Source organism: Diachasmimorpha longicaudata, chromosome 13 (assembly GCF_034640455.1).
Source record: "Diachasmimorpha longicaudata isolate KC_UGA_2023 chromosome 13, iyDiaLong2, whole genome shotgun sequence".
In the NCBI taxonomy this organism is placed as follows: Eukaryota; Metazoa; Arthropoda; class Insecta; order Hymenoptera; family Braconidae; genus Diachasmimorpha; species Diachasmimorpha longicaudata.
Window position 1 is genome coordinate 5,399,696 of NC_087237.1, and position 12,345 is coordinate 5,412,040.

Sequence of the window (12,345 nt, forward strand, 5' to 3'; positions counted from 1 at the left end):
AGTTAACTTGACAGATTCTGGTAAATATTCTACTCAATCATAACATTTTTTAGGATAATATATCAACGTAAGAATAATGTTCAGTCTGAACTACATGTTTCTAGAGTCCGAGACTTTTGGTCAGAGCCAGGACCTGCCGAAGTCCTATCAAAACTTCGAAGGAAAGAAATAACCCTATTCCGCGCAGCCGAATTTCTCAATGTCACCGTCCACACACTTGCGACGTATCTATCAACGTTACAAGGCCCCGACAGAATTTCATTGGCCGGTGAATTGAGTGCTGCAAGCCCATTGGATAGCAATGACGGTGATCCAACAAATGATTCAGTTAATGAAATATTGCAAAAATTCAATGCCACTGGTGCAACAGCAACGATACCAACAACATCAGCATCGATAAAAAGAGAGGGAGGTGGTTACATTGAACTTGCCAGTGCAATGCCAAAAGCAGCGAGCTCAGTGTTGGAAAATAATCCAGACATAACAATTGTTAAAACAGAGAGTATTCAACGCAAGAGGGAATACTCGAAAGTGTCAAATACGGAAAATAATAATGCTAAATTAATGAGTGGTGGAGCGGTCAGTGAATTGCAACAGAAAATAACAGATCCATTGTCGTTAAACAATGATCACAATAAACCATAACTGTTCAGGCCTTATTTGACACCGAATATTCCTAGATTTGTACAAAATCATGGCTACAGGAGGGAGCTCTGCCCTAGGAGATTTTATTCTAATTTGTTCAGTAGATTTCTCACAAATTTTCAGTTGAAATAGTTTTGTTGTTTGTTTTTTTTAAATTATTTTTTTAATTGAAGATGAACTCTCAATCATTTTAGGGCTATAGGAAATTAAGACAGGGGAAATTTTCCCTCTATTTCCTCCGTCAAAAACACTTTTCAGTTGACTATTGGAAATTTGTGGGATAATCTCTCGGGAGATGTACAGAGGCTTTGAAGTTGGAAATATTCTTCAGACCGTCTTACCAACTCGTCAATGTGAATAAAATACAATGTGTGACAATATCTTCAACTCTAGGGCAGAGACACGGTAGTCGTTGAGATATTCATTCCTTTTCTATAATTTTTTTTCATCATTTTCAATAGAAAGAGAGGTGTCTGTTGATTTTTAGGATGTCCTTGTATTTGAAATTTTTTATTTCAATTGTTTCGAGTGATATTTATAGACGGGTGTTGAGCCTTTTTCAATTTTTATATCCACTTGGGTTTTCAAGATTTATTGCGACAAACAACAGACGAATCACTCGATAATATCTGTGACCCCGAAATCAGCAGAAGTTTCATTTCTTTCGTACAATGAAAAATTATAAAAAAAAATTATTTATGCCACGTGAATGCATACTCACGAGTGATTGATTACAGTATGAATCTGTAATGCAATGGAAATGTTCATGGCTTGAACGAAAATTGAATAACTAGTTTTGTTTTTATCGTCTGAGAAAATGGAATTTTGAGATGGACTGACGTACGATATAGTGAAAAAAATGAATATAAATAATAAATAAATAAATAGAAGAATCGAGGAGCAAATGAAGATACACGCATAGCAACTAAATAAATATTTAACATACTATTGCCTATGTGAACATTTAGAAAACGATAAATGAAGAATTATATTTTTTTCTCTTTTTATATAAACAAAAACATTGGTATAGAAATAAAATATGCACTCGTAGATGTTTTAGAGACGTTAATAGGTGTTACATTTAATGCGAGCTTTTTTATAAAAATTTTAAGTGAACTTTTTTTTTATTTAAGAATTATTAAAGATAAATTAAACTATTGGAAAACATTACTTGATTGTATATCAAAGACGTTTCATTAATTATATTGAATATTAGTTATTATTTCCTATTCTTTGAGACAAAAATAAATAAATCATAAACGTCCATTTGTAAATATCGGAGCAATAGAGATTTCTGGAGGATGAATTTATGTTATTTCTCAGAACTAAGTGGCTTTTTTTACGAAAAATGAAAATTAAATCATGGTATGCCTGAATATGATGACTTGTTCGTATTTGGATTAGCTTCGTGAGTTGTTTGGAAATTTGCTCAAATCGAGTAGAATTTTTTCCTTGAAAAATGTACCCACAGACTTGTTTAGCAATTGCTGTGGATGTATTTGTCAACGGAAAGGTCTCCCATGAATTTTAACAACAGCTTAAAAATCTCCCTTTCTCCAAATCTCCAAAATATTCACGCAACTAATTACAATAATAATTTCTACTCAATCCCTGCTTCATCATTATGAATAATACGAATTACATATTCAGGTAAACGAATTGCTTTTTATGCTTATTCACACCTTATGACAATTGTATTTTTTTTCGATTATACAAAATTATTTGTTCTTTTCTCGAGCTAGACACAAAATTGTGAGGCAAGAGTGAATAATTGAATGTGAAAAAGAAATAAAATATTGAAATTTCCCTAAATGAAAAAAAAAATAATAATAATAATGACTGGATAAACCGAGTATTCCTGTTTGCTGATTGTAAAATTAAGTAGAAATTTAAGAAGTATAAATAATAGGTATTTTTCATTGAATATTTTTCGATGATAAACAACAACAAAAAAAATAAATAAGACTTAGTTCCCTTCGACTTCATCATGTCTGGACACTTGTGGAGGTGTTTGAATAATTGTTTTATTTTTTCTGTTTCGAAAAATACGCAAATGAATATTCTTTTGCATTTCTTGTGATATGTATATACCGTGTATTTATTATTCTTGGATTAGATGGCTTTCAGGAGTGAAATTAGCCACTTCATCTGGATACGGAGACGAGTTTTATTTTGTCCCCCCGAGGGAGCCAAACGATCATTTCAAATTAATTTTTGATCATAAAAAAAAATAGTTTTTATAAAAGAGACTAATTATGTTCTCAAAGACTGCAAGATGAACTAAATTTATGCATAGAAAAGAAAAAACTGAAATAGATAAAAAAAAATATCGAGAGTCTGGTCATTCGCTCATCCCCCACAAGTGTCTTACGATTTCCACAGATCGATTTTAATATAAGTACTCATCAGCTACGATTTCTCATTTACGTTCATCCACAACTGTTTCATAAATTTTTTAAATATGATTTTCAAAAATAATGGATCTACTCATTTTTTTCTTCATAAAAACTCGTCTCGTTTAATTGAAAATAATAATTTTGTGATTAAGTAAAATAAGGAGATGTGTATTGCATTTATATTCCCACAGTTTTTAATTTGCTCTTCATTCAAACTGATGTCTCTCAGGAACAAGTGGTCGACGGCCAATGCGACTGGGGCAGTTGCAAAGCCAGGAATTTTTTTTGATGCCCTGCTATCGATTCTCATTGATTAATGATCACCAAAAACATATTCCGTCAATCTCCTGCCAATGGCCAACACCACAATATTCTTGTAGTTTAACAAATAGTTAACACTTGTCCATAGAAAAACAAAACTAGATATCCCATCCCCACTACTCTTAAGATTCTCTTTCTTTTAATTGATCACAAAATTTCAAACTTCCGATGAACTCATAATGCCTCACCGTTCAGTGGGTCAAGTAAAACGAAATAATTGATAGATAATCGTTTATTTTATCATAATAAAAATAAGACTAAGACATACCAAATGAGAAGCGTAAGAACTTTTTTTTTAGATTTAGTATTGTATCGCATATCAAGAGAGCAAATGCAGAAAAAAAATAAATAAATGAATTAAATACATGCTGAAAGCACTCTGTATTGCCTGTAAAAGCGTCCTAGTGTGATGGGAGAGAGAGAGAGAGATAGAATCAAGTATCAAAAGAGCAGTTACAAATCAAGTTTGAGCCGATGAGAATGGAAAAAAGCCTTTTGAAAATATTCGGAAAATCAAATAAAATTTTCAATGTCATACTAGGACGCAAAAGACCACTACTCTAGCAAGGGTATACGACTAGAAGTATTAAAACAAAAAAAAAAATATTTAACGTTAATTAAACAATTATATACGGTCCAAAATGAGTGGCCATATTTTTGAGACAGCAATTACCGGTCGCGCACTCGTCTTACATTATAATCATTATTTTCCATTTTATATTATTTAATTTTTATCAGTTGTATTTAAGACACCCTACACGCATATACTATATATATATATATCTATACATATATATATAGCAAAATATAAATAAATGGATTTGAAGTGAAAGAGAGATGATACAAAAACATAGATCATGGAACAATTTCTCAAATAATTTCATTTTGTACAAATTTGTAAGTTTAATTTTCATTAAATTGAGGGGACGATGGAAAACATGTGAAATTGACGTAGACAACACTGAAACATGTGGGTACTAATTAGAATTATGATGAAAATATGAATCAAGTGACTATGAGCAAGGAAAGGACTTTAATCCCAGTATAGCCGTTTTATTATTAAAGAAAGAATAATAATAATAATCATTGAAAAAAAAAATCTTGTTGGCCATTCATTTGAACCTACTTTATGTCGTGATCACAGATTATTCATCGTTGCACTTTGTTTGTAAAAAAAACGTATTTGCAAGAGGTAATTTTATCGTGTGGGAGGTGAAAGTGATGGAAATTAATTTTTTTTTATTGACTCATTTCCCTTCGAGGAGACTGGAAGCGGAGTGACTGAGATTGTGGCAATTAATGCTATTTCCAGTGAGTGAAAAAGAACAAGCAGGTAAATTTTCATGTGCATGCATGACCGCAGGCATAACATGTTTGAATGAAAAAAATAAAGACTATTCAAAGCTGATGGAGCTTTATAAAAAAACCGACAGTACTCTATTGATGCTGTCGTCTACTCATGAGACTAAAAAATTGATATCATAATTATGTGTCATTTGATATTAACGAGATGAACAAAAAGCAATTAATCTGACGATTAAAGTGAATAAATTAATTAATTAATAGTATGTATCATCGTTTTATACTAAAGAAAACTTGAATATAAAACGTACGCGCGTGTACATTCATAGGTATACACGTGAACAATTTTTCGTACACATTTGCATAAACAATTGCATTTCGAAACTGAGTTAAATGGAGGGGGAAAACAATTAGTAATGCTGAGAACGAACCACCGGGTGACTGAAAACACATGGAGAACTTTCCTAATTCCATTTGATCCATTAATCATTTGACATGATTTGCGTATTATCTTGAAAATTTGTGTAACGATATACAAAAGTGAAAAACAAAAATCTATTTGTGTGAAGTTGGGGAAAATTTAGCTTTAGTAGTTGAGTGGAACGAGAGAATTAATTTATCATTAGAAGAAAAACATCGAGTGCTGCACGTGAATCAAAAATTCGTTTTTCTAATAAACAATGGAGAGAATAAAAATATTTCTCATTTCTCACCTCCATTTATTCATCAGAGTGTCCACGGGAATTACCGGGTCTCAGTTCCACTCGGCTACAAAATAATCTAATAATTTTGAGACTTGAAACTCAATTGTAACTTCTGAAACTACCGAAATTAAGGTTTAGGAATAATCTTGTGGTTTCTTTTTCGTCGCACGTCACCATCTGTCACCGATTAAAATTATTATCTCGGTAATTTGTTAGCGAGAAGAATTAAAAAATCGATGAAGATGACATTAAATGTTGAATGTACAAAATCCTTTGATAATTCCTTTGTATATTTTATTCCGAAAAAAAATAGACAGGAAATAAAATAAAATGAATATCACCATCATAGAAACATCTCTGTAAGAAACGTTAAATTAGCCAAAGTTAGTGAATTTTCATTTTAAAATACTCGCAGTAATTTAGCTACTTCCTGAAGAATTCCGAGCAATTAAACTCACTCAACATTATCATCACGACGGATGATAACTAAATAATCCTGAACTGTTACGAGTATTTTTTTAATTTTCAGCGGGATATACATAAGTTAATGAAATTTAATCGTGGTAAGTTGATAGACTAGGATTATGTTAGGAGTATAGATATTTGAAGAAAATGTACACACACTAATGATATAAATAAAGAATATATATTGATGGAATAACGAGACCGCAATTAGAGATTTGGAGATAAATTACACTGAAATAAATGCATGGAAATGACACTAATACTATTGTTCAGTAAAGTTGAGGGCTTGCATTTCAACTGTGTAAATGGCTGTCGAGCTGAACAGAGAATCGACGTTGGGTGCAATGAAAATGGAAAACAAATATGATCAGTACGTGTAAATGTTTGTAAACAAATTATGAAACATTATTTGTTCAGTGCCTATATATTTACACAATAATAAATGAAGAATAGTCAACCAAAAGTGAAACCTCTCATACAATTTTTTCAATCCTTTCTCCCAGTTGAGCAGGGATATTTACAATACAATACCAAAATTTCTAATTTTTGGGGTCGAGTGTACCGCCCACGCCATGGGCCCGGAGGCGGGGGTTAACTTTTTACCACCAAAATTTCTATTTTGGGGTAGGCGTTCCTTAAATAGTGTCTGCAATTCTCATCCCTCAGTATGTATTCATTATTTACGTAAAACAATAATGGTTAAATTCAGAAAAACATCTTGTATATCGTCCATTGTCTGGAGGGAGGACGCAGGCATGCGGAGGGCTGAGATTTGCACCCAATCTCTTTCCCCTAATTATCCCAAAAATTTGCCAATCCCACATAATCCAATTTAAATTGATTCAGTTATAACAATAAGCCATTAACGAGCCAGAAATGGAACTCAGATGTCTTACATTATCTTTGCCAACTTCACGTACCTATTTTATCGTGTCCTTCCATCTCCGAGACGAATTGCACTTCACCACTGAACATCACCACTCCACATCGAAACCACCAATTGCTTTTCACAATTTCACTGTTCACAATGTTTCACTGCACATTAATTACAAAGTAAAAAAATCGACAAATAATCCTCAGATTTATGAATTTTTTATGTGAATAACACACTGTTGAAGAATTCGAAAGATGAGGCGTCATACGCCCGCCCTCCATTAGGCCCTCGAGCTGCCCCACAATGGCCAATGGTAGCCATCTTCTACCCCCACTCCATCAACCCCTTCTACCGTCCCGAGCTCTCCTTGGCTACGATTTCTCGAAGATTGTTCTTCTCAGTTCACTCGACAGCCCTCAGCCCCTCAGTTTTCGTTGGAAAATCACAAAGTGATAAACAGGCCATCCCTTGGACGAACATTGTCACCAACAAGTGGACATTAATTTATTCACCAATATACTTCCACTCTCTTCTAATGAGAATACCAGTCACCAATCATCACTAGTTTTTTGGACGTTTGTGGCGGAAGTTAGTGAAAGACACGACAAGAAGATAAAGCTCAGAAGGACCACTCCGAGGACATATCAGGATGAAGTTCTATCGCGCCGGCAAACTTATCTTCACCGACGAGGTCAAGCACGAGCTCATCATGCCGGACTTCGCTAATTCTCTGTACCCTCTCAACATGAGCCTCGAAGACGAGATCAAACGCCTCTTTGACTTCAGAATTGAGAATTATCAGTGGCTACGACCAACACCCTCATGTAAGTCATCAAATTCGATATTTTCTGTTAAAAAAATGTCTTCCGCAGGTTCTTTCTGCGTTCAATTTTGAGTTTTCAGGTGATTGCATTTTTTTCACGAGCTGTACCTCGAGATGAACTGAAATTGCGTTCCTCGGTGACACTTTGTTTATCCACAGATTTCTCACGATTTTTCGGGCTTTCATTGCATTAATTAATTATTGGTCGTATTGGCACCTGTCCTGAAATACTCTGGAAGCATTTCCGCATTCAAAACGTCTATTTTTTCTCGAGCTACCGGTGATGTGACCGTTCAGCCGCGTAGACTCTTATCACCTCGGTCTCAGGTTTCCATTTGCCTGACGGACGATATCCGGTGGATTTTTTTAGCGAGAGGATTCTTCATCACGTAGTTGGCTTCGCAATGGACCTCGTTTCATTCAATTCTCCACTGCGTTTCAATGGATGAGGATTAATTCGGGGGAGTAAATGAGCTGCTGGGGGAGACAAGGGTTTGGTGCACCGTGATGAAATGTTTGTTTTGGAAAACTAGCGAATGTTGAATTAGTCGCTAAAAATTTTGAGTACAACCTGACATTTCATAATTTTATAATCTCCAAATCATATGCAGTGTCACTCCACTGAATTGACAGTGAGTTGTCTATGAGATTTCATTTTTTTAAACAATGCGCCCAATAAATATCGCGTGTCTCCAAAATTAGCAGAGAAAGTAGTTACAAATTACCATCTGGTAATTCTTCTGAATGATTAGATCAGTAGATATGGATTAACGTGGCTTGATTGATTTTAGGTGAACATGTCCGGGCTTTAATTGAAATTTTGTCAATTTTCTAGTAACTTTGTCACTCAATACTTCGATAATAGATATTTTAACGATCGCCAATTTCATCAGGAGCAACCTGAACTCCTTTGCCCCCTAATACCTAGATAATTAAACTGTCAACGACAACATGGAATTAATTGACGGACAATTTTTCCTTGGTGTTACCCAGAATTCTATAATGACCCAAAAGTACCATTCGAGACAATCAACATTCCAGTGTATTAAACCATTGCTTATACTTTTGACAGTTGAAGGATTTATTTTTCAACCAACTAAGCACAACACAATCTCTCAAAGGCCATCTTTGTTTTCGAAAAATTTTCTCAGCTTTATATTTCTCGAAAAATTTGTGCTGTCCGCGCCCATAAATATCAGGGGCCCACCAAAAGAAAGGAAAGGAAAGATGGAAAAAATGCGTTCAATTTGACGCCTCGTGTCTGGCCCCCCTTCCCCCTTTCACCCCCTTTTGTGTCGACACATGAAAATTTTACACAAAGAGGGAAATGGGGATTGAAAAAATTGAGGAAAAGGATTTCTGGGATTTTAGCATTTTACGATGCTTTTCCCAAAATCATGAAAATTTATTGCTCACTTGAACCACATCTGCAATAGCTCAAACGTGGCACGCGTGAGGTGTCTGGTACGACAAAAATTCACAAAAAAAAGTGGAAAGAGACCTTTTTGGGCGCCTTCCTCTCTCCAATAAAGAAACAACCATTTGGGACAGAACAGAGAAATGTTGAACAGTTTTTTTTTTTTGCTCTACCTAAGAGGACTTTCGACCCCGCTACGTTTGTTTATAAACTGAATCCCCAGGCTAGAAGAGAAGAAGGAGTGATCGGGCTCACGCTGGGCTGCGGGTCTTCAGACGTTTCAATATATCAAATAAAACGTCAAATATCACCGAACCAAGATATCCTAGAGAAATACGAGAGCTGTGATTACGATTGTAATTTTATGGTCTCCTTTGTTTTGTAAATACTTTGTAGGAAACGATTTTTGTTCTAGGAGATGGAGCATCAGGTTTCTTATGCACTTCCAGCTCAAATATTGAAATCATGATTTACAAAATATCTCTCTCTCTCTCTCCTTCGATAAAGATGTAATTTTTTCAACAAATTTCCCAGAATCTCGTGTACAAATTCCCAGAAATGAATCGTCGCGCGGTATCCGATCAAAGCACACGGTGAAGAAAAGAGTAGGGGATTAACGCAGCTCGGTTTGTTTACATTCTTCGTCGAGGTTTCATTCGCCACTACGTTTTATTGAGTGGTCGAGCCGCATCCATTTTGCTGTGCTTAGTTTTAATGACAAGGGATTTTTGTTTACATTACCAGCGTTCCACTCTATTGAATGTGAATTTATTCTAGACTCTGATGTAAATATTTCCTACATTTTTTTTGGTCAGGTCCAACTTGTCCTTTGGTATCGGTCGCTCATTGTTGAATATGTTCATGAAAATTTTCAAGACATTATTTTGTTTCTTGAACTTATTGGCATGGGAAATGCTTGCGGTATAATTAATTTCTGTTATTCTCATTTCACACATTTCATGGGCCAATTAGCTGAGGAAATAATGGACGAGTTCAGGCGAAATGGCAGGGACTTCGAGTACTGTCCAGAGCTGGAGAGGGGAGAGATACCTGCACACAACATTCGCCGCAAAAAAACCAAGAGGCCATTACCAACGGAGTGCGTATTCTGCAAGAATAACGGAGAACAGGAGTCTTACTACAAGAGCCACCTTCTCAAGGACGTTAATGGCAAGACGACCTGCCCCGTTCTGAAGTAATTATTTTAGTTGTCATAAAAATTAGAACTACAACAATCAATTATTTCGTAGCAATAATTCCATTAAATTTCTATTCCCCAAGTCTTCTCCGATTGCTCATCAAATGTCGTTTTTTTTCAGAGCTTACACTTGCCCAATCTGCGGTGCGAAGGGAGAGGATTCTCATACTGTCAAGTATTGTCCATTGAACAAAAATGGAGAGACAATGCCAACATTTAACACCATGAAACTTCTGAGAAATTCCACAGGCAAGCGTCGTTACAGTAAATAAAAAAAAACGACATTTTTACTATTCTAACGGCGATGACCTCTCCCCAAAGTTTAACCAAAAACCTTACGAGATCGAAGCGTACATTCCCAAAGAGTCGAAAGCTTCTGGTAAGCTCTTATCATGCGTTGATACTTATAAAATAATGCGAGAGAGATAATCACGAGAAATGTTGAGTATACATCATGTTTTTTGATAGAAAGATTTTACAAGTCCTGTTCTCCACGTTGATTTTGCATTCCTCATCAAATGTTGATTAATTATGCGTAAGAATTTTAGTGTTATGATGAGATTATTGGTTGAATGATGATGTCAGCCCTGATGGCTTGCCAATCTAAGAAAATAATGATTTTCTTATTAGACTCAATGTTTACAGGGAACATTAATAATTGTGTGAGTAATTTTATCATTAATTCGGTAATTATTAAGTATAGATATCCTCAGGGGTGATTAATGACTAATTAAGGCATTCCGATAATTATATACAATCCTTTGGGGATTTTACAGTTTTTAGGATTAACATTCGACACTCCTCGATAGATATTAGTGTGTGTACTGCATTGCAGTTTTGATATAATTAAGAAATTAAGATTGAAGGCGAAAATTGAAGAAGATCTTGATAATTAATTAATGGACTTTTATTGCGGTAGTCAGATATAATTTCTTTGCCTCATCCACATCCGGAATATTAAATGAAGATGTTCTAGGAACAAACATTTTTTATTGAGATATGTGGTGTGATAAGAGACAAAATAGACCCTTTTTACTTCATCAAGAATTTAAATTCTTCGAAGCAAAATTATATTTGCTAATTCTCAAATGAAATTTCGTAGATTTTCATCTCAGCTAATGTACGTTTAAGTGGTTGAATGTTCCATGATATTCTAGCCTTATTCTTTGGACTGTTCAGCGGACTTTAACGACATTTTTGAAGAAAACGCGATTTTTGGAATTTGGTAAAATGCTGACTGCAATAGTACTAAAATGGAATAATGAAATTTTGTCAATTTCTTCTTCTCTTTTCCCCTTCGAATTGCGAACGACTAGATTAATGAAATACTGCAGGTATATCGTTAGTACAAACAAGTACTCAGTACAAATTAAGTTTAAATGAAAAATACACTTAATTTTTTTTCGTAAGCTTTATCTGAATGAAATGGATTTCACGTGAAACGACAACGGGGGTGGCTTACAAAAGAACAAAATAATCATAATAAAGTTCTCCGTTTGCTTATTGAATTGTCTATTCCCAACAGCGAAAGATCGAAAATCAATAGCCTTTATATTTTGTCGGTAAAATTGAATTCAGAATATGGATTAGCACATTTTTACGCAATTGTACAAACGTTTTCTTCACAATAATTTACATTTTGCTTCTTTATCACGTCTTAACGACTTTACTAATTAATCGATGAACTGACAAATTATTGACGTGAATAAATGGGAAATGGATTGATTACTGATGATAGTGAAACAAAAATAAAAAATCAATATTTTATTTTTACGAGCTGTAAATTGTTGCTCGACGCGCTATTGCTTCACGCATCTTATGTATAGTTTTTAATTTTGTTTTTCTGATTGCAAATACAAATTTATCATCGTCTACGATGATAACTCCCAATTAGGATGAAATGCCGCCCGCCGTAAACTCATTAATTCAATCGTATCACTATCGTATTATTATCTATGGTTTAATCAATTAAATGTAATAATATTTTGTAACGGTGTTTTTTAATATAGCACAAATGCAGCATAAAATCCGAATGGTCTTTTTTTTTATCGAATTGAAGGATTTATCCAATTTTTAGTTGTCATAAAACGAGTGTGAAGTGCCGTTTTACTATCGCTGTGGGTGATCGACGTCTGAATTATTGAATTTTCGCGTGACACGAACATACTATTCAATCGTTTGACATTTCACTCCCCCCGTT

General features: G+C 34.5%; 2 protein-coding genes across 10 annotated transcripts in view; both read left to right on the plus strand.

Annotated features, from left to right (window-relative positions):
• The window catches only part of LOC135168363 (zinc finger and BTB domain-containing protein 24), a 50,484-nt gene extending 46,756 nt beyond the window's left edge, over positions 1-3,728 (plus strand). For 8 of the 9 annotated variants that reach the window (XM_064132453.1, XM_064132452.1, XM_064132450.1 and 5 more), the window contains one exon: positions 105-3,728. In XM_064132453.1, the coding sequence (XP_063988523.1) occupies positions 105-645 (541 nt within the window). In that variant the 3' untranslated portion in view covers positions 646-3,728. Of the gene's footprint in view, positions 1-84 lie in introns of all 9 variants that reach the window. The other variant, XM_064132457.1, reaches the window with a different exon arrangement.
• Positions 3,729-7,091: 3,363 nt separating this feature from the next.
• LOC135168368 (nanos homolog 3) lies at positions 7,092-12,172 on the plus strand. The gene is made up of 3 exons (XM_064132462.1): positions 7,092-7,531; positions 9,920-10,142; positions 10,267-12,172. The coding sequence occupies exons 1-3, from the start codon at positions 7,357-7,359 to the stop codon at positions 10,415-10,417; spliced, it is 549 nt and encodes a 182-aa protein (XP_063988532.1). The 5' UTR covers positions 7,092-7,356; the 3' UTR covers positions 10,418-12,172.
• The last annotated feature ends 173 nt before the right edge of the window (positions 12,173-12,345 follow it).